This window comes from Corvus brachyrhynchos, unplaced genomic scaffold (assembly GCF_000691975.1).
Source record: "Corvus brachyrhynchos isolate BGI_N302 unplaced genomic scaffold, ASM69197v1 scaffold1097, whole genome shotgun sequence".
NCBI lineage: Eukaryota > Metazoa > Chordata > Aves > Passeriformes > Corvidae > Corvus > Corvus brachyrhynchos.
In genome coordinates this window covers 483,627-507,187 of record NW_008239003.1, presented here as the reverse complement: position 1 = coordinate 507,187, position 23,561 = coordinate 483,627, and the positions used below count along the sequence as shown (strand labels likewise).

The 23,561-nt window shown below is 44.6% G+C and overlaps 1 protein-coding gene across 1 annotated transcript in view; it reads left to right on the top strand.

The window, feature by feature from the left end:
* The window catches only part of PAX5 (paired box 5), a 132,196-nt gene that overhangs the window by 28,921 nt on the left and 79,714 nt on the right, over positions 1-23,561 (top strand). The window contains exon 6 of the mRNA XM_008637450.2: positions 17,347-17,522. Within this exon, the coding sequence (XP_008635672.2) occupies positions 17,347-17,522 (176 nt within the window). The remainder of the gene's footprint in view (positions 1-17,346; positions 17,523-23,561) is intronic.

Genomic DNA, 23,561 nt, shown 5'->3' with positions numbered 1-23,561 from the left:
AGAGCTCAGAGTGACTGAAGGCAAGCAGATGGTCCAATATCTTGCATATTGCCTTGAAACCCTTCAGTAATACATTCTGTCTGGAGGTCAGAGCCTATGGTGTGAGGAGCACATTCCTGATCCCTTTACTCTACCTTTTCTTGGCTGGAGGTGAAGGGAAGCCCTCAAACCCACTGGCAAGTCATCTCACAGAGACCATGTTTGCTATGTGCTGTGGCTGGAGAGAGCTCAGGAACCTCCTGCTGTGCCAACTGGGCTCCTCTGCATTTCCTTCCATCCACCTGTAATGGATTTTACATCTGAGAGGTTATTTTTGGTGGTACAATTCTTATCTGTCCCAAATGGGACATTTTGCCTCTTGTTACAATTCACAGAGATAGACGGGGCTGCTGGTTTCATGCTGTGCAGCATCGACACATCATGCCCTTGTAAACATTGCTGTCAGCAGTGGCAATTCCATCTCTATTGTCCCAATAAGATTTCATGCTTGACAGTGCCTGACTTTTTTTGTCTGTAAGTCAACTAATAAGAAACAGTCATGTAGCAGTCTTTTTCTTCTCTGATTCCTTGGGTTGCAGTTGCTTCCTTGAGAATGAGCACCTAGCCATTCTCTCCCCATTCTCACACTGATTTTCTCCCAGGCAGGAGGACACAGGAGCTGGAATTTCTGGAAGAGGGAGGTTTTGTGGTAGAGCAGAACCTTTTTCTGCCTAGTGCCAGTCAGGGGACAAAGAACAGTCCCCATCCATTATGGCCTTGGATGGCAATGGGGAGAGTAGCCAAGGACTGTTACGAGTGCTCAGAGATGGGAGGAACATAATTATAGGCATGCCTGAATCCAAGGAAGATTATTTTGGAACAGTTTAGGTGTGTGTCTTTGAGTTTTAAATTTGTGTAACTGTTCAGTTTACCTATTCTCCCTGTCTTTCACCTATATGTTACTTGTTGCAGTGGCATTTGGTGCCTGATGGTTTGACCACCACAGCACCTTACAGGGTCAGTTTACTTTAAAGAAGGATGTCAGGATGTAGCGATGCTGGAATCTCTCATGGTTCCTCATAAAGTGTCTGGTGTATCAAATCTGGGTAAACCTCTGGAACCTCTTGGTCTTGTTTCTGACTGCTGAGTCAGGTTTCCAGATCCTTGTCACAGCTGAAGCAAATTCCCAAGAATGCTTTCTTCTAGGATGTCATGGATGAAAATGGAGCTGTTGACTTGATGATTTGAGTCCGGAGTGTGATATTGGTGCTACCTCACCACTGAGAGAAGTGGAAAATTTGGCAGTGGAGTATCCACGTGTAGTTTTCCTGGCTACCACTGGGGCAGAAGCCTCTGGCCACCAAGGGCAAGTTCTTGCCAAGCTTTTCAAGAGCTCATATTCTCTGTCCTGCCCCTCTCTGGGCAGACCCAGAGGGAAGCTGGCATAGTGCAGGTGCTGGCCTTAGCATATAGCCACCATGAAGAGTGGACGTCTCAGACAGCAGAGAAAGTGATGATCTCCAGCCAAGCCAGCCTCACCCAGCGGAAGCTGTTGGCATTGTCCTCACTTCAGGACTGATAAATCTTCCCGTGCAAGCTGTGAGCTTCGGCATCATTTTGCACCACAAGCCATGACCTGCTGTGTACTTGTTTGTCACCTTGGAGATGAAAACAAGTCAAAATCATTAATCTCTACTCTGTCCTATGACTTGCTCAGCCAGGAGGGTTTCCTCACTCCTGATATTTAAAAGAAAAGTAATGGTGCTACTTGAATTTGCTTCCTGACACCCATGCTGAGTTTGTAACCTGGTCACATCTAACCAGTTACCACAAAATTGATTCTGGAGCCTTCAGTTTAGAAACCTGCAAGGTACATCCCAGGCAATCATGCTATCTCCATCAGGAACTGAATGAACCAGTCAATAATCAACATTGCCAAGGGTGAAGAGGTCTTTTCTAGTACCCTTGATTTTTTTCTTTATGGACATCTCTACAATAGCTGTTTGGATGGACAGATGGAATATTGATGGTCACTATGCATGTATATACATGCGGTGTATATACATATTATGTGAAGAGACGGTTATAGGTGTGTATGTGCACACTGGTGCATTCCTCATAGCTTGCTCTCTTGCTCTCTAACTGCATTGTTCAAATACATGGGCACAGGCTTTTACACCTTGCTAAACCTTTACAGTTTCTGTCCAAAACCTTGTTGTGAAGATAATTGCCAACTCTGTGACAATCACCCTGGTACCTGGTGGGCCCAGAATAAACTCACCTGCATTTTTCTAAATTGCCAAATAATTTTTGGATTCATTACAGACAGTTGTAACAGGTAGGACTTGGCCGATAAGAGATTACACTATGTTCAGTGCTTGGCTGGATGAAGGTGCACATGTGGCAATGTGTTTGCTCTCATACTCCACCCCTGTGTGTCCCTTTCTCTGCACCCATTCATGGGCCCAGTGTGTGTCTGCACCACTGGAGAGCAATGGAGGTAAAGGCATAAAGGCTGCCTCTGCATCTAGAGAGGTTGTAGCTGATTTTTCTTGGACATGTGCCCTCTGGTTTTTTTCCTTGGTGAACCCATGCACTGTGTGGGAAGTCAGAGGCAGCGTGGGCAGGGCTGGAGGGGTTTAATCACTACTGTGCTGCTGGGTCAGGTGTGGTTGCAACTGAGGGTTCTTCATTGGTGGTTAGCATTCACCCTCCCAATTCTTACTGCTGCTGTCAGTCTCTGGCTGCCAGAGATGTTTGATTTGATCACTGATGCTCACCTCAAGCCCTCCAGCCCCATTAGTGCAATGTAGTCCCATTCCCTTTCTCTCTCCCTGTAGGCATGGGCAGAGGTGCTTGAGGATATTGTGATGGAGTATGTGTTTTGTGTTGTGATGGAGTATGTATTGTGAAGTGTGATGCTTTGGGGTCTTGTGGCAGAGGTCTCCGCTGGTTCTGGAAGGCCGCAGCAGTGACAGGGTGATGTCTAACACATTGCTTTGGTGTAGGTGCCAGCAGGTGCCATGTCTTGGTTAGACTTTCCCCAGGTCAGAGGAGACCAAGTGCTGCTTGGGTGGTGGATGTGCACAGGTACAGTCCCCATCCCCATTACAAGGTAAGGAGAGCTCTGCTGCAGCCACTGGATAGGCTCACCACGTGTCAAAGCCCACTTGTGCACCTGTTTGTCATGGGAACAGTTTACAATCTCTGGCAGCTCTGGCCACCCTGTCACCTTCTGAGACACAACTGTCAGGGGGCAGCAGCCTGGCCTAACAAGGGTCTCTGCCAGTGGGACAAGCAGAAATCTGCATCATCAAGACAATGAGCATCTTGGGACAGGAGATGGCTGTGGCAGGAAGAAATGGGGTGGACACACTCTGTGAGATCTGAAACCCATTCATCTGGTGGGTACTGGCAGCTGTTAAAAACAGATCACAAATGGCAATACCAGATACAATTGCATTGAGATGGCAGAGGTCCTGAGGAGTCCTGATGGGCTGGCGATAGTCAGTTGAAACAAATTGCCCACTGCTGTGATACCTCAGCTCCCAATAACAGAGGGCAAATGGCCTTCCGGGGGAGATATAGATTTTCCTTTGAGATATGGAAAGAGAAATAAACTAAATTATGTTTGAACATAGGGTTCTCCCTCCCTCTCTCTCTCTCTCTAAGAAAAAGAAGGGGAGAGAGACGAAAGAAAGAAGGGAAATGAGGGGAAAGAGAAAGACACATAAAATAAGCTTCAGTAGGCATTTGCAATTTAATTGATATTTGGCGGCAGGAAGCCAATCAGTATAAGTAAATTGACGTTATAAGATAAAAATAATCGCCTAATGGGATGCCTTCCCCCACGGCTGCGGCAGGCCAAATAAATATGGTATCGCGTGTCAAAGCAGCGTGGCGGCCGTTCCTGGGCACAGCCGCTGGCGGGGCTCAGCGCGGGCTGCGGATCATTTTTATGGCATCTGTCTCTGCTCCCTGAGAGCAGGCAATGAGGGGTTGCACATTGATTGCTGCTCCAGCCAACAGCAGCTGAGGGAAAGGCTGTAATTAATGGCTTTATTTGCTGGAGCACTGCTGAGAACAATTGAGTGTGTTATGGTAACAACTGGTGCCCACATTCCAGTGGCACAAGAAAGTGTTGGAGCTGGTGGGTAGCCCCTCAGCACAGGGTGCCTTCCTGAGAGTCGTATACAGGGCATGACAGCAGATGGGATTTGACAGTACTTGAGGGGCTTGGCTCATGCATGTGGGCATCTGGGGAATGATGCCAGGTGTAAGGTGGCAGCAGTGTGCTCCCAGTTAATCCCAGTAACAGAGCACACTCTCAGTCATTGCCTGCCATAATACCTTCATGGAGAGGAACACTGGCATGGATGATGATCCCCTCAGTTCCTGCTGGGGGAGTTAACAGCCTCCCTCTCCAAGCCCCTGGCCACTCCCATGTGCAGCAGTAGCAGAGTTACATGTTACAAGTTTTCTTTTTTTCTTTTTCTTTCTTTCTAAAATAAGGGTCTCTTTCAAAGATTTTACCTAAAAGTACAGTGGTGCAATCCAGTCATTTTTGTGAACCCTGAGTGGTTTGGTCTTCCCAGCTCTGCCTTTGGCTGGAGTGTGGGGAAGCGGACGTGGTCCTGCATGGTTCCGTGAAGAACCCATGGCTACATCTAAATGTTTATGTATACACATGTGTATGTATGTAAGGAAGAAACATTTCAGGCAGCGTGCATCCTGAGTGTGTTTCCTTTCTTTCTAAAGGGAATAAAGTCAAAAAGAGACATGGGGAAGTGAAACCATGAAAAATTATAATGAACCTCTCCTAAAGATTCCATAAACCTCTTTAAAGGAAAAGTTTTTGTCTTTTACATAAATAAAAGAAGTACCTGGTGGGGGAGGAGAGACTGGTACCCACCCAGGTTTGGTTAGTCATGAGGAGTGATGGCTTATTTACATTTAAATACTTTTAAATGTAGATGAAAGATAGATAGACAGATAGACAGATAGATAGATAGATAGATAATAGGACAAGGGGTGATGTCTTCAGACTCACAGAGGGCAGGGTTAGATGGGATGCTGGGAAGGAATTCTTCCCTGTGAGGGTGGTGAGGCCCTGGCACAGGGTGCCCCATCCCTGAAAGTGTTCATGGTCAGGTTGATTGGGGCTTGGAGCAACCTGGTCTAGTGGAAGGTGGAATGAGATGAGCTTTAAGGTCCCTTCCAACCCAAACCAGTCTGGGATTCTGTGACAGGATGAGAGGAAATAGCCTTCAGCTGCACCAGGGGAGGTTTAGATTGGATATTAGGAAAAAATTCTTTACTGAAATGGGTGTCAAATGTTGAAACAGGCTATCCAGAACACTAGTGCAGTCTCCATGCATAGTCTTTACAATATGTGAGGACATGATGCTTAAGAACATGGATTAGTGGTGGTCTTGGCAGAGCTGGGTAAATGGCTGGTCTTGACAATCTTAGAAGACTTTTTCAATGTAATTGAATTTGTGATTCCATGATTCCATATAAACTGATTAATTTCTATTTAAACACTGAAATTATTTTGAACTGGAAAACTAAAATAAACTTCATTTTAAAGTCTCAGGATGGGGTCTCTCAACATGTTCAGTATTTTCTCCAGTAGGGCTTTGTGTCACACAGTTCTTCAGAAATGATTTCTGCTTGCGAACAAGATTCAGTTTCAGTCTATAAGTGTTTTTCTGTAGAAGAAAAAGTCTTGAAAATTTTCCCATCACTGCAGCTTTGCAGTGTAGTCAGAGCCACATCCCTGCCCTTGGCTTCTGTGGCATAAAGCAAACACAGAGAGGCAAAACTGTGTCTGCCATGCCAGGAATTCACTCTCAGACCACCATCACTGAGTCATGGAAACCACTGGTTTGTAACATCTGGCTGTTGGGAACAAAGAGGAAATATTGGATACAGTGGTCTTCCAAAATTATTTGCCAAGATCTAGCCATCTCTCTCTCCCCCCCCCCCCCCCCCAATATATATTTAGATATACATAAAATTAAGTAAGTAAAATATATATATATGTGTATATATATTTAATTATTATTTTTTGCCTGGAGCAGTTATCTCATTCGATGGAATGGAGATAAGTGACATTAGAAAAACTGGCACAAACATGAGGTCAGCCTCACCTGCTGGTGTGGTGAGGATGTTGCCGGAGTCTTTGTCTCAACTGAAGCTGCAGGAACAGGCTCTCCAGCTCAAGAGACCTTTGCAAGAATTTCTGTGATGCGGCCCAAAAAGTGATCCCCTCAACCTCTCACTAAATGAAAGCAGGTTTTGAAATAACACAAATACATGCAGGGAGATTCACCCACAGGCGCTTAATAAGGGCTTCTGTGTGATAAGCACAGCGTCAGGGGAGTTGTACTGTAGATTGCTAAATTTAGTGCAGAATAAATAATTAATGTTTAGATGACACTAATCAATTACAGCAATTAGAAAAGAGCTACACTGTTTTTCCTTAAAAGTAAAATCTTGGCTGTTTTATTTTGTTCAGTCTCCAGTATGTCAGAATATTTACAGCAGAACCATAAAATACAAGCATATACAGAGGCACAACATTTTTTTGGGTCACCATCTACCTTTTCCATATAGAGTCCTAGAACACCAGGCTGGAAGGGACCTCAAGCACAGTCTGGTCCAACTTTTATTGGCAAAAGCACAGCCTAGACAAGACAGTCCAACACGCTGCCCAGCCAAATTCTAAAAGTGCCCAACATTGAGGAATCCAACTCTTCCCTGCAGAGGTTATTCCAGGGGCTGCTTGTTCTCACTGCGAATAATTTTTGCTGTGTGTCCAACTGGAATCTCCCCAGGACTCACTTGTACCCATTACCCCCTATCTTTTCCAAATGACTCCTTGTAAAAAGGGAGTCTCCATTTTTCTTGTAGCCACACTTTTAATAGTGCAACATTCCACACTTTTAGTAGTGGAACATGACAAAAGAAGGACAAGACCTTCTTTTCTTAAGGCTGAACAAACTCAGATCACTTAGCCTTTGCTTGTATGGCAGCTGTCCAGCCCTTGGATTATCTTTCTGGCCCTTCTCTGGACCCTCTCCAGCCTGTCCACATCTGTTTGGTGTAGTGGAGTCCAAAACTGAGCACAACATTCCAGATACTGAGTAGAGTGGGGCAATGACTTTTCTATCTCCGTTGGCAATGCCTTTGCTGATGCAGCCTAGCATCCTGCTGGGCCACAGCAGCACACTGGTCATTCTCAATGAGTTTGGTGTCCACCAGCACCCTCATGGTCCTGTCAACAGACCTGCTCCCCAGCCTGGTTGATCCCAACCTGTGATGCACTCCTGGATTGTGTTTTCCCAAGTGCCAGACTTTGCATTCGTCTTTGCTGAATTTCAGAAGGTTACTGTGAGATCACTTTTCCATCCTATCAGTTTCTCCAGGAGGAGGTGGTGGGAAACCAAGTCAAAAACCTCAAAGACATTCAGAGAGATAGTGTCCACTGCTCATCTCACCAAATTTTGCTCTGCACACCCCATTCATTCACAGGATCTCCTATGCCAGCAGACAAGATCTCCCAAATTGCAGTGGTGAGATCTGGGGTGGTGACAGCAGCACCATACCCTCCCTCCTGGAGCTGGGTGCTGGGGCTGGAGGATGCCAGAGGCTACCCAGGCACAGGGTGGGTGCAGCTGTGGGGACCTCCCATCAGCGCCAATCTCTTGGGCACTGGTGGTAACCTCCCTGACTTTGGGAGCTGCCCGCCCATGCCACAAGTAGCAAGCTGCGTCATGGTGGCTCGGGCACACTCCAGCTTATGGTCACTGTGGCAGAGCGTGTCTGTTTTCAAGTAGACAGGAAGTGCAGCCAAAGGACAGATGTGGCTCCTAGGTATAAGAAGTACACAGAAATTTTTGAAGTGTTAAAACCACATTACGCAGCTGTGGAGGATATTTAAAACATAATTTCTCTCAACTAATGCATGCAGATAAAATATATAAAAATATCATTAAATTTGCACTTTGTGTGACTTGTAAAAATCTGTAGCTGCATATTACATTTTAAAATGGTGTTTTATTCCTGTGTATTGCATTATGACTGTAAGCCATTATGCTGACTTAATCTCTGACAGTAGTTCCTTCTTTGTGTCAACAGTTGCAGGCTTGAGACCACTATTTGTGATTTTGTAAAATTAGGCGATATGTAATTTATGCACGAGAAAAGTCTGCAGGTGTAAGAACTCCTTATTAGAGCTCTTTGTGGACAATTGCATGGGAAATGTAGGCGGACACCTTCCATTTGTGAGACAATGCAGAGCACCACTACTGGTAGAGCAAGCTTCATCCTCCACAGGTTTTTCTCTCCTTTGCTTTTAGTAAAACCAGCTTCATCATATCTTGGTGGTACTGCTTGAATGCTTTGCTAGGAGTTTCCATTTTAGGAGGAGTAGCATTGCTGTTTGGGAGTCCTCTGCATTTCTTTGGAGCTTTGCCTTGCTTGAAGGCTTCCTCCCTTAGGCAAAGCTTGCTGGGATGCAGCAGAGCTCTAGGTCCCGAGCTGGTCACTGTTTGCGCAGACCCCATTCGGCTGCCTATCCTACCACCACTTTTCCTTTGGCTGTCAAATTTCTGTCTCCTAGTATTTTTCAGAGCTCTCTGAAATCCTCTCCCGCTTGTTTGTAACCAGAGGCCATTGTAGCATTTCCAAACCTACACAGAACACAGTTTCACCTGCAACCTGCATTAGTCTCTCACCCAAGCATACATAGAAATTAGTTTTTTTAAAAGAAGTGATGAAAAGATATGCTATGATATGGTATGGAAATAGGTATAAACTTTGTTAAAATTTGCTTCAATAAGCTTTTAACAATCATTTTAAAATGCCTTTTGAGCTGGGAGTACATGATATAAAGTGCATGTCTCTGAAGCTGAACACAGCTTACAGAAATGGATTAGGAAGAGAATCAGTTTCGCACAATCATTTTTTAAGAAAGTTGTCATGACATTTAGTATATAATCACTGTAGTTACTGCTCACCTTAGTTGCTACAGAAATCACAGAAACACAAGCATATTTCCACATTACACTGTAGCTGGCCAAGGGGTCCCATGAACCTGGAGGCTTTTCCAGGTGCCCACAGTCTCCTGTGGCCCAGTAGCCACGGTGGGATGCATGTTCCCATTCTCTGCTGGCCAGGCTTGGGGCATCCTCTCTGTTCTACTCAGCCTCTACCTTTCAGCCTTCATCTCTGCACTTCTAAATTCCCCACCATGAAGGGGGATATCACTGACATAATTTTTGCTGTTTTTTAAACATAAAACTGTGGCAGAAGAGCAGTCATAGAACTTCCAGTGGTTTCATCAGTCCCTCCAGCCACTGTTCTCAGGTAGACTCTGCCACATGGCGGGGCTGGTGCCCATGAACATCACTGTCGTTCCTTGAGAATGCTGCATGGAGGCTGAACTGACAGCTGCCAGGCTAGGGATGGTCAGGACACTAGCCCATGCTGCTCCACAGATTGCCGTCTACTGTGTTCCTGGACCCCGACTGGGGTGGGCACATCTGCAGAGACACCTGTGCTGGGGTCCTAGAGCACAGCAGGGGACAGTTCAACCGACTCCCCTCCACCACCACAGCCCTCGCTGGAGCTGCTGGGCAGCAAAACAAGTCCAGGCCTGCTGTCAGATGCTCTGACCTGTGGGAAGTCCCCCAGCCAAAGGGCAGTGTTTGTCCTAGGTGCAGACTGTGCAGGGTGCAGGGCTGTGTCCTGTGTGTGCAAGGCTTGGGGCATGAGCAAAGTCCATCCTGATGGAAGCCTGGGCAGGTGCACAAGCAGTCCAGCTCCACTCAGTGGCACTATTTGCACAAATGTTTGCTCAGATGTATAGGCTGTCAGATTTACAAGCATTAGGGCTGCTGAGGTGTGAGGTCCCACCATATCTTTGTTGAATGTGGGATGGCAGAGACGGCAGATTTTTCCTAGGAGATATATAAAAACATTTCCATATACGGCTACTCTGGGATTAAAATAACTGGAGGAGGAGGACAGCTGTAATCTCATGGGAAATCTGTTCACTAAATAGACTTGCTTTGTTGGTGAGTCTCATAACCACCCTCATTGTGCAGATTTGCAGCAATGCTGTGGGATGGCATTTCGAGGGTGTACCGGCACAACTCCAGTTCATACATCTTGTGGGTATACAGCCTGACTCCAGGTTGTACATGAGGGAGGACCTCCAGCTGCCCTACAGAAAAGAAACAAATATTCTCATGGTGGAGAAGAGCTCCATCACTTGTCAGTGAAGGACCAGAGGTGTCTGGTTGGTGATAAATGTGCTAATCGCTGTACTGCTGAGCATTTCAGGAAGAGCAGCACTGACAGGCCAATGACAGGGCTCAGCTCCTTTTGTCTTGCTTCTTCCATTCCCCAGAGCCAGTGCAAATCTAGTGCTGGATGTACAGGCACTGGCCAGACATGCTCTGCAGATGGGTGCTGCTGGAAGGAGTGTAGTGTGGTGAGGGCTCACCTCAGGGAGCTAGGGAGATGCAGCCTGGTCTGCAAGACTATGCATGGGGTGAAGGCAGCTTAGGAAGAGCCAGGGACCTTCCAGTTACTGCTGGCTGGAGTAAGGGCAGCTGGAACCAAGGTGGCAGCAGAATCCAAATGGCCCTTGATGCCAGCAGTGCAGCGGACTCTGCAGGAGAAAAAGGCAGGAGGGAGGCCAGGCTAGTGGCAAATGGGATGCACTCAGGCTGGCTATGCATTTAAATGGCAGATGAAACATCACTGAAGACCCCTCGCCATTCAGTGCTAGCCACAGGCATGGTGAACCCTGGCCAGCCTTGCACTTCTGGGGTGTGCAAGTTGCTGGCAGCATCTGGCTGGGACTGTTCTGGGGACAGTCTGCCTGTGTACTGGTACTGTGCACTGCTTTTGCCGCATACAAGGGCTGGATCTAGATGGCCGCCAAACTGGCACTGTCTCTGCTTGTCCAAGCACTAAACAGAGGGCAGGAGGCTGAGGCCATTCAGAGTCCTCATGTCCTCACAACCATCCTGAGAGCAAAGTTGGTAGAATGCCTGTAAAAACAGAATGTGAAGGTGAGAGTATTCACTCTCACCTGAGTTTTCCTGAGCTTGAAGGCAGGAAAATGCACTGCTGTTGGCAGATGTGGGTCTCTGTGTCTCCAGAAGGAGCTGAGCTGGTCCAAGTATATCTAACAGGTCAAGGCTTGAAATGAAGAAGCAATAAGCCACTGAAATGGTACTATCACCGAAACATGATTGATCAATTGAATTCTATCAGAGACAGTGGGCAGTGAGATTAACTCAGGCCTGATGGGTTCAATGAGTTAAAGCATGATGTTCATTTCAGCTTCATTTCACCAGTCTTTGCTTGTGAAATTGGTCAATCAATAGAGGTTGAAGATCATATATATATATATTGGTGACCATCTTATAGGGAATATAATCTAGCGTAGTCAGCTCCTGACTCTGGCTGCCTTCAGTGGATAATGGAGACAGAGCAGACACTCTATCAGTGCCAACGAAATGGCCTGATATCTTCTCCAAATGAAAAGTATTTTTGGATCTCTGATGATTTATCATTTTTTCCCCTTCTTTCTCACTTTGATCTGCGATAAAACTCATACCCATCTTTGTGAAATATAGTGATTTCTCTTGAAAACATTTGCACGGCGATCAGCTACACACACTTCAAAGTAGAAAGATCCTTTTCAGTGATACCATCCTTCAAAAAAAAGTAATAACAGGGCTTAGAAAATTTGAATAGTGTAAATACAAAGATCTCTCTCCACATATGTGGTCCTGAAGCTAATACTTTGCTGGGAAGAGTATTCTGAGGCAGCTGTCTGCCAAATGTATATAATCCTGAGAAGGTGGTACAACAATTCAGCTTACCTTACATTTTAAACAAAACCTTTCATGTGGTAATTAAACAGAGTCTTTATCTTCTCTGGACTAATTTACATGCATGCTACAAGAAAACAAATCACCTTTTTGCCTCCTGGTAATATTTCATTTGCTTCATAATGTTTTAAATGTGGTGAATAACATCCTCCCTAATTAGCCTGCATTTCCCTATAAGGTGGAGTAATTAGGTATGATAACAGGTAATGAAGTTGGACAGTACAAATTAGAGGCACAAATCATGTCCTTTATGAATGTAGGCTGTTCATGGCACTAGCTATGTATTTCCTTGATTCACCCTGTAAAAGCATGTTGCTCAAAAAAAGAAAACAACCTGAAAATCTGAAACCAGTAGATTCCTTTTATCTTCAGAAAGGCACCGCATCAGATGAATCTACCATGAAGGTGCACACTTCATGGCACACCTTGATTATTAATAGTACTGGAAATATTAGTCCAGCTGGATTTGTGTTTGGCACCTGTTTCTCAGCTGTTGTCATCTTGCTGAGACTCTCAAGGGGAACTGCACCAGGGCAAGGTCTATACACTGTAACACAGTATTTAAATAGAATCATAGGATCATAAAAGAGTTCATGTTGGAATGGACCTTTAAGACCACCTCGTTCCATACCCTGCCATGGGCAGGGACACCTTCCACTATCCCAGGCTGCTCCAAGCCCCATCCAGCCTGGTCTTGGACACTTGCAGGGATGGGGCAGCCACAGCTTCTCTGGGCACCCTGTGCCAGGGCCTTACCACCCTCTGAGGGAACAATTCCTTCCTAACATCTAATCTAAATCTCTCTTCTTTCAGTTTAAAACTGTTCCCCCTTGGCCTATCACTATCTGAAATTGTGCTGGTGTTCTTACCAGTTTAAAAAGGGTGGAACTGAGCCTTTTCTATATTTCAGTGCTTTTTACCGGTATTTCTATATTTTGCCTTGTTGTCATACTAAGTTTTAGGGCTTTTAAATATGCTTTAGTGTTTTGTGAAGATAGGGTCTTTTGTTCTTCTTATTTTGGTCTGTAGTCTTAGAAACAGTATTTTAAATTAAGCGAGTTGTATGGTGAGTATTGCTAAAGTTCTGGTTTACTTGTATTTAGCAATTTCAAATATTCTCCTGCTGTTTCAGAAAGCATGTCATGGATGAGTATCTAACCATAGAAGTGCACTAGAAAAATGAGATCTCAATTTATCAAATTCTTTAAACTGATCTTGCTGTTTGCTTAGGTCCTCAGAAAATAACTTACTCTTAATAAACAAAGATGTGTTAGTCACAGTGTCCAAGGACAGGTCAGACAGGACTTTAAGCAACCTGAATTGTGGAAGGTGTCTGTGCACATGGCAGCTGATTGGAACTTGATGGTGTGTAAGATCCCTTCCAACCCAAACCATGCAGTGATTCCATATTTTCTGGATGACACCCACATCACTTATTGCAGTCTTTTGTCATCAAGACTGTGTGTGGTATCTCTTCTCAGAGGTGGATCTCTTCTGTGCCTAACTCTTCCCAGACTTTTTTTAGGTTGTTCAGACTTTGGCTAGCCACAGAAAATCTTTGCTTGTGTTTGATACCATTATTACGTCCAAGGCAGGCCAGTTCCTTTAGCAGCATGTCTGGCTTTTGTTATGAAACCACAGGTCAGTTTTCTGGGCAAGGTGTGAACAGAATGTGTCCATACATTCTCTCTCAGAGTGAGAAAGGATTACATTTTCCCTGCCAAGTGAATGACCGTCAGTGAGTTTGGAACCAGGGAGGATGTTGCTCAGACATGTCCCCAACATGACATGATTTCCAGCTGCAGGTTGCAGGTGGGATTGCTCTCCAAATTATGTGCACCTATGGGAAACTGAGTCAGTGTTCTGAGCTGGGTGGGATGCCTGGGGGGGACTTGAGTCACATGGTAGGGTGGCTGTTCAAGCAGGCGTGGTGTGTGCTGGAGCCCCAGTGCTGGAGGAGCAGCATGTGGAGGCTCTCCCTGCAGCATTGTGACGGGCCTCAAAGCATTACATCTCAGTGCATTTCGTAAGAGGTAGTTCAGGAAATTGTGGGCTAAGGGCATCATCTTATCCCACATGCACATTCTGCTAGAGATAGGGGAAGGAACGTTTGCTTGGAAAGAATGTCATCTTTTGTACTAAGGAGAGTGTTACATCTGTGCTCTTCACTAGAATTTCTGGAAAGATGCCATTGAATTGGGAACTAATTGTTTTGCAGAATAGGTAGGTATACATGCAGTGCTATCGTCAATAAAACATGTGGATGAAACCCTACGTGGATGCACTGATTATATGAAAAATGTTTTTACCACTCCCTGGAGCCTGTTTATAATTAAAATTGTTTCAAACCTTCCAACAGTATTTTGTTTATCAAGGATATTCTAATTAAACAATGTATAATGTTAATGGTATTATTTATATAATGTCTAACAGCCAAACACATCCTGAAGACCTTCACAAACTCCTGTGTCATATGCAGCATACAGGAAGTCCTTTATTTCTACAGCAGAACCCAGAAGTCACTGGCAATTAATCTGAATTTGGGAGACACAGTGCAAAAGTACAAGCTATTCCTTTGTTCACAGGATCTGGAGAGCAGGTGATAATGAGAGTGAGGGAGGCTTGGGTGCTTCGCTTCCTTTTGTGCAGTGACAGCCTTCTCAGGGGTCCCAGTCCTGTCTGACCCCTGTCGAGGTCCCTCCCTAGCACAAATGCTGCATGCATTATTCCTCATCCCAGGACAGCCTGACTGCACTGGAAAGTATGTCTTGGAGACTGATCCCATCTCACGTCCTCAGGACAGCATGTGGAGATGTTGGCAAACAGGGATGTACAAATGGTGTGAGTTGGCAGCCCATTCTGCCTGGCAGCATATGTTGCACTTCCAGCAACATATCAAATACTGACCTTGAGACCAAAACCCCCCAGAGCCCCACTACCGTCTCCACATGATTTCATACTTCTCTTGCAGAGAGAAATACCCTCCTCTTCCTTGTGCTTTGGTGGCAGTGCGTTAGGGTCATCCCCTGCCTCATTGCCCATTGGAGGAAGGGCAGCTGGGATAGATTTAAGGATGTGGTGGCACAGGCACATGGTGGTGCCTTTATTCCTGGACTTCACACTCCAGTATCTGGGGTGGGAGACCACTCCCAGCACTATGCTGTCCCAGCGCCTGTCCCTGGCTGAGGCTGCTGTCCCAGGCTTTCCTTTCACCGGCCTCCTCTTCTCCAAGATGTTCACTCCCAAAAATCTGGAGCTGCACTATATAATAAAAGTGCCACTGGTGAAAGGTGGGACTGCAGCTCCATTTTCAAACACAAGGGGATCTCATTATACTTCCGACCTCTGGGTGCGCAAACAGTGCACAGCCTGTACTGGCATCACCAAGAACAGTTTTCAGGACATACCTGTCTTGTATCATTTCACTCCCCTTTATCCCAAAACTGCATAAAGCTTTAACTTTGATGCCAAATTGTGAGTAACAGTTTAACCTGAAATTTAAAGCCAGCTTTTCCATGCTCTAGAGACAGGGTCTCCCTGGCCCTGTGCTACCATGCAGCTACCAACCAGAATTTTAATTCTATAAGACATGGTTGACTAAACCCAGCACTGGGTCTATTAGATATTATTTGATTTAGAATGGTAAAAAAAAAAAAAAAAAAAAAGAAAACCAAACAATTTAAAGGGACACTGCTTTCTTGTATCCCTCTGCACCTTTTCACACTTAGACATACTATTTAGACCACAGGTTCAGGTTTTTGTTTCCCTTCGTGTGTGGAATAAACTGATCCTTGCACTTTACAAAAGCCAACATCATCTACCATTGATAAAATTGCATTACTTTCTCTAAGAAGGGTAAATATAAAGTTGTTGTCACTGAAATTGCTGATGTCAAATCGAGAAGGAAGTTTCCAGCATTTACTGCTAACATCAAATGTCTGTTCAGTATAAGGAGAGTTCTGCTTAAATTCAGTGTTAGAAGCTGAGGTTGAAACAGGTATTTCCCTGTGTTGGTCCCCTGGTCTGAGAACTCTGCCTTAAAGAAGCCCAGCTTTCTGCATAGACAGCATTTTCTGCAAAATCCATCTATGCTGAAGGATGATCTCAAATCAACAGTTCTTTGTGAAAAATCTTGTCCACCAAGCATCACTCATGTTACTGATGGCCAGCACGTGCTTGTGGGCAGCACTGATGTCTACAGAAATGAGCCGTTTTTGTACAGAGCACCTCTATACTTGCCATCAAAAAACTTGATGCAGAATCTGCCAGAGGAGGCCTAAGCGATGTTATTCCTCTGCAGACTTCTTGGACTGTAAGCAACTGCAGCACTCATGGAAATCTTGCTATTAAGGATGCAGTTGATTTCTGCTCCTCAGAACTATTCTGGCAGCTAGATTCTATTTTTAAAACATTTCCTCCCTCTGTCTAGTTCGATGTTGCCATCTGGAGAAGAAATCTGATATTTACTGTTGTTCTTGGAGTTCCACCTCCTGGAGTCCCGGGAATACTGCAGATCTCAGTTTTCAGTGCATAAAAGACATATTTCCAGCACTGACAGCTGAAGGAAAAGTAGGAAACCACTGTGAATCTGCAAGAAGCAAATTGAAACAAGTCCCTGTATTACTAGAGTCTTTTCAGACTGCCAATCACACATTTTTCAAACTTGTCTCATGGCTTTTCAGCCATGGCCAGTCACTTATGACTCCTTCTAAAAATCTCTGCCAAAGGGGAGAAGGAGGAAAATGTGCTTTGGAGCCCAGGCTTGCATGCTGCCAGTAAGCTGGAGAAATACAAAGTGAGTTGGATGGTCAGGACTGCATCTTGGACCGGGCCTTGCTGAGGGTGTGGTAGTGGTAACTCAGCCCAGGGATTCTTCACCTTAGTACAACGTAAGCTGTGCTACTTCTTTGGGGTTGCCTGGCCAGTGCTGCAGATAGTGCTTCATAGGGAGTCTGTGTTTCCCGACACAGGCATGCCAGAGCTCAGAGCTCAGAGCTCAGCATGGGATGGAGTTGAGCAGGACTTGCAGGTAGCACAGGAAGGGGACAGAGTGTGTGGGTGGTGACTGGACAAAGCGTTCTGCTGGAGTTGACCCAAGTTGACTGTGACTGTCATCATCAGGCCATCTACTTATCTTCTGTGTTCTCCTGTATACAGACCATGAACTAGACAGGTTCCCAGGTGGCACAGTAGAAGTGATGCAGGCAAAAATGTGACCATTATCCTGTGTCCTGCCTTTAAATTATGGGTGAAGTTGTTAACGGGTTAAAGGTTGTCTGCAATGCAAGACTGTTCAGTGTGTTTTCCAGCAAATTGTAACGTCTCAAGAAGTCTTCATGGCTTCACCATACTGGTACCTACATCTATTCAAGGGATAAAATGAGACACTGTGCTTTAGGTCACATCATTGAGATGACTACTTATTTTTCCTCTTCTCTCTCCTCTTTGAAAGGTATTCAGGAATCTCCAGTACCAAATGGCCATTCTCTCCCAAGCAGAGATTTTCTTCGGAAACAGATGCGAGGAGACCTTTTCACCCAGCAGCAGCTAGAAGTGTTGGATCGTGTCTTTGAGAGGCAACATTATTCTGACATTTTCACAACAACTGAGCCGATCAAACCAGAGCAGGTACTATTGCAAATATTTAATGTTTTCCTGATCCGCTTCCCACTGGCAGAGATCTGTTTGGTGGACATCACCAAAGGCTTTTCAGAGTTTCAGTAGACAAATATGGAGAATGAGGTGTCTTGTCAAGCTTCAGCCAAGTTCATGTTAGTCATTAAAGCCTATTAAAAAATCAAGGAAAACACTCATTGTGCAAACATTAGCCAAGTGTTTGGGTATGAAATTACACCTGATCTGGACCAGTTGCATCAAATGAGTATTTAAAAAGTACCACAGCTTCTGATGTTTTTATTAGATCAAAAGGAGGCAGTGCAGGTAATAAAGAGAGCACTTTCAAAACCCAATGCCTACTTTTGGTTCACAATGAGCATGATTGTAGATACAAATCAAATTTTGTATCCAGAAATGTCTTATTGGACATGTAACATGTGGCCATTTGCTGAGAGAAACACCTGATTAGTATGTGAAGGTAAATTAATTGCACCTATGAATCTACAGTGCGTTTGAGGAGGACTTGGCACTAATATTTTGGAAAAATTCCATTTTTTGCAGGCACAGTATAGAAGCACATGAAAAAAATGATGAGCTATGTCTCTCTGTGTTCTTCTTCTTGGGTGGCAGTATTTAATTTAGCTGCTGAGAAGGAGGTAGAAATTAATATATTGCTGTCAGCACTGATATTGGTCTAGCTTGCTACTTAATGATGTATTCAGCCATTAATCTTCCATGTCCTTAATATCAGGCATGCTTTTTAGCAAGGTGGATGGACTCCTAACACTGATTCCCCTTGGAGGAATTTATACATTTGAGGGCCATTGGAGATTCTCTCATGGCAGCCTACTATCATTGTGGCTTCAGTTAAGGAATGTGCATACTTTGTAAAATTACTTACTTATGCTGAAAATCCTATGGTACAGTAGGAATTCCTCATGCCTTTAAGCTAATCTCTTGTTTGCTACTTCGTTTATAGAGGCATTTGCTTTACACCATCTTCTACTGTTTTTGTGTTTTCCCTGATTTGTATGTGCTGAGAAAATCTGCAGATCTGTACTCGAGGTGGAAAGAGATGGGAAGTCACACCATCAGTGTCTCTGGAAGGTGAAGTGGCCTTCACATACCACTAGATGGTGGTTATCCCATCCAAACACGGGTGATGCTGGAGAGGGCAGGCACTGCGCTCAAGGCCACGGGAAGCCTTTTCAGCATTGGTCACCTAGGAGTTGTGTCTTGTTAGATCTGTCCCTGCAAAAGCTTTACAGGCCAAAATAGTCACTACAAAGGGACCAGTGATGGGAGGGGACTTTTTATTTGGTTTTGTGCTCTGGATCCTCTTAGTCATGGTCAGCTGTAGCTCATGGGAGACAGTCCAGCAGTGAGTGAACGTCTATCCAGACATAAATTTTTACTGGTTTTATAGAAAGAATGGGAGATTTGAATTTGGGTATTGCTCAAGTGTTATCCCAATTATCAAGTATGGGATATTTTGCTCTTGACGGAGCAAGGATCTCCCAGGGCCACATAAGGAGTTGTGACTAGAATGGCTCTGAGCAGCCAGATTATTACAACTGGGGATATGCTGCTATTAATTTGATGAAGAGGATACTCCTTGCATGCTCTGGGAAGTCACATGCTGAGAAATGTGGCATTATGAGGTTCGAAAGGTATTTTACAGAACCATGTTGCCTGGCATTTTTACATGTAATTACAAAAGAAACTTGTAGCTGTTTGTTTTCATATAGCTTGAAGCATGGTCTTTACTTTTGGAAGGACCATGGTTAAGGGCTTGCAGCTGTTTGGGGTCGGCTTCTGCTTTTTGATGGTATGTGAAGGGTAACTTTCAACATGACCAGATGTGATCCGTATGACTTGTGGTTCACAAAGACGCTGTATGAACCCCAGCCCTTGTAGAAACAGTCTTGTCTCACCTCCTTGGTGAGTCAAGCAAAGCTGTCATGATGCTTAACCAAAGTGGAGAAGCTGTCTGCATCAATTAGTAAGGCCAAAGAAATCAATGAGGAATCAAATATTGAGGATATTAATGACATGCCTTGGAAAACCAGAGTTGTCACTGTAGTAAAGCAAGATCTGCCTGTGACATTTGGCTGCCCAAAGTGCTGCTGGACCCCAAAGTGGTGCCTTAAGAGCTAAGTCAGTAGTGGATGTATGGAGCTTTAAGCTCTTTCTGTAGAGGACAATATGGGAAAGATACTCCTCCCCATAGAGACAGGATGTGGGAAGAAGAGTGGTATGAGCTGCTGACCCACTGTTTACCCATTTTATTAGAAATTTGATCCAGTAGCAGCCACCTGGAACATCATTAATTTTGCTTCAGCACAAAAACTTCTTGATGTCCTAGTACTATTTACCTGAGGAGGGCTCCAGGTATTTTATTGCAATAATTGTTACTCTATAGGCATTTTTCTATAGATCCTTTTTCCTTCCTGTTTTGTGGCCCCTCTCTAAGTCTTCCTCCTCACTTGTGTGCTGGGGGCAGACCCTTGGCAACGATGAGGGGGAAAGAAGTCCCTTCTGCACAGCACAATATTTGCAGCCTCATCATGCTTCATTCCCAGATGCTGTCCAAAGTCCTTCTGATGCATTTTCTGCACAAAATTTGTCCTTACCTTTATGTGCCCATTGCCCTTCATGTAGGTAGAGGGACTGATGGTCTGTGTGGGAGTGATTGCTCCTGTGTTACCCTTTGCTTTGCGTACTTCAATCCATTTCTTTCAGTTTCCCACCTTTATGTTTCCCTCAGTTAACCTGTATAAAATGGAGGCTCTTGAGTGATTTATCACCTTACAACATGGGTAGAGCATGATACTAATTGTGTGTTCAATTCCTTACTTAAAGAGTTGGAGTCAGTGATCCTTGTGGGTCCCTTCCAACTCAGAATATTCAGTGAATCTGCAAATCTATGCTGTGCTGTTGACAAGAATCACTAACTTTCACATCTGCTGTAAATGGTGGCATCTATGGAGAGACTGATGAGGAAGAGATACTTGTATTTGGGGAAGGGATCATACTGTGTTGAGAGAGAAGGCAACCACTGGACAGTGACAGGGAAATAAAGCATCAGACAGGCATTTGAGAGAAACAGTGATGATTGAGTGTGCTGGGTGACACAGGGATCCCACTGTGTCCTCTTACCATTAAAGACTGTCAGATGTTGTGCATCAAGGGGAAGAAGTAAGGCATCAGCTGTTACCTGCCTCATTTTGCAGGCTAATGTGCAGTGGTGCAGCTGGGCATGTGTACATGTGTGCTCCACAGCATGGATGTGCTTCCTGCATGTGTGGAGCATGAAAAACATCCAATGGCAGAGGAAGTCCAGCAGCTGGGAGCTCGGGGCTGAGGGTCATCTGTGCAAATAGCATTGAGTCCTTTCATGTCTATATGTTGTAGGGAGGAACCATGACATAAAGCCAGTACTCCAGAAGCTCTCTGGCCCACCTCCCCCTGACAGAGCCCTGCTATTCTGTTAAGAGAATTCATAAGAATAATATGTAGTGGCCTTACATAATTCACAATTCTCTCATGTTTATGCCCTTTTGTGCTTATTTTCTGCAAACAGCCCATGATTGATTTTCACTGGCTGCAAATGCTCATGGAAAACTGATTTCACTTATTTCTGGGCACAGGTATGGAAATGCACATAAGTGTATGTTTGCAATGTCAGTGTTGCATTGCCATTCTGTACATGGCTGCTGTGTACCAGCTCTGTGTGTCTCTTCCATCAGCAAGGACAACGCCTGCAACTTGAATACCATGTAATTCTCAGACCTTGGGAAAGGAAAGCCTTCAGAGCAGCTTCCATTCTCTCTGTGCTCTGTGTGTATGTGGAAGGGTCCTGCTGCTACCCCGTGTGTTGGCTCTGCAGTGAAGGCCCCCTGCCCACAGGGAAGGCTGTTGATGTTGCCAACACCCCAGATTCCCTTGGAAGAAACCAAACTGACACAAGGAGTGGCTTTTACCTGCCTGCCTGCCCTGGAGTTGTTGTGCACCTATACTTGTGGCAGACCAACATACTTCAGCCTGGCCTCTGCCGCAGGCAACCCCCATTGTTCATGGTCACTGCAGTGACAATGCTGAATTTATCCAGAACTCGCACTCATCCTGTGCAGAGAGCTGCAACACTGAGGGGCATAATTTTCCAGTGCCTATTGTCCATTAAGACCTGGAGGAGCTGGAAGCACTGGCTGTACTCAGCAAATCCCTCTGTGTGGCTGTGAGGGTGATTGTCCTCCAATGGCTTACTGTGATTCCAGCCAGAAGGATGGAGGAGGTCTCCCCAGCATCTTTGGGAAGTTGTCCCAGACTGCCCAAGCCTGTGCTGCCTGTTGTGTGAACTATTGACTCAAACACATTCTCCAGTCAAAGCACTGACAAAGACAGATGTTCCTGTAGACCAAGACCCAGGCAAGTCAAGGAGACCTGGAGACTTCAGGTATGTGAGGCTGGACAACTGCAGGAAAGCCCCATTGAAGCAGGCAGGGGGCAAGCCTTGGTGCTTGTGGATGCTGTGAGAGTGGGATTAATGCATCTACAGCTGAAAAATGCAGGGTGATTGGCTCAATGGGAGAGACAGTGTGTTAATTTTCCCAGAATAAAGAAAAGAATTACCCATGCTGGATTTCTGTCCACAACAGAAATGGATTCTCTTGTACTTTCAGCTTCACACATGGGTCCAATCGAATACTCATTGAAGCCAAGAGGAATATTTCTATTGACTTCAATAAACTTTAGATCAGGGCCATAATGAGGCATAACATGATGTGACCAGATTCAACACTATGTAGGTCACCAGCTTAGAAGAGAACTGCTTGCTGCTAATAGTAAATAATACCCAGGTCCTTGCTGGTGCTTTCCCATTGCTTTTTGCTAGAAGTAAACAGAATATCTGTTCTCAGATTGATTTCTGGATAAAATATAGATAATCTGGGCTCATACAGAAACCAGTAACCTGGCAAACATGTAGTAACACAGGTATTCATGACATGGATTGCAAGTAAATGTGGATCTGGAGATAAGCACAGGGAGATGGAATTTGGGTAACTAATGGAATTTGGATAGCCAAGGAATCCCCAGAAAGTTACTTATGATTTGGAAAAAGTGGAAGAATTGCATGAAGTTGAAATCTGATTCAGAGAGAGTTGCACCAAAGAAATTATCTGAATTGACCAAGAGAGGGGCATAAACTTCTTTTGAAAATTGTCAAGTTTTGCTTTCTGCCTAAGTATGCTCCAGCTTTGAAAGAGGAATCTTGGGGTTTGTTTGCTAGGAGCAGCTCGAATGCAACTTCTGAGAGGAGTGAGATAGACAATCCCTCTTTACAGTACTGGAGTTTGATCTTCAGGAATAACAGAAAATTCTAGTAAAGCCAGAAAGTACAACCCATTTGTGTTTTAAGTGGACTCACTCCCCAAGTGCATTACTGGAGAAGCAGAAGGAAGGAATCAATCTGCCAAAAGGTGTTTCTGCCTGTGGCAAGGGGGCTGAAACAAGATGATGTTTAAGATCGCTCCCAACCCAAACCTTGTAATGAATGATTCTATGAACTGCAGGACCATATGCTGGGTCCTGGTCCCTAGAGAGCGAGAAATACGTTTTTTCTTGGGAAACCTTTGGGTAGACAGAGGCTGTTGAGTATCTGAAAATACCCTGACACTTATAATAAGAAATACAGAGCTAGTATTTGTGTCTTCCCAAAATTTCATGTTGTCCAGAAACAGTGAAAATGATGGAGCTAAATTATGGTTAGTTTGAATAACCAAATCTTTTCTCAATCTGCCACTTGCAGAAATTATTTGAGCATTTGTCTTGGTTTGAAAGACAGATGTCTGCCAAGGAAGGTAGGAGTCTCCCTTGAAATGGAAGAAAAAAAATTGCAACCCCCTTCCCTCTGAATTATTATAATTTTGAAATTAAGGGGCTTTTAGGCAAAGATATAAGGAATAGGAATAACAGTTCTTTACTAATATGTATCTATATGTGTATAACAAGTCAAACAAACAACAATAACTATGGCAGTAACAGCAAACA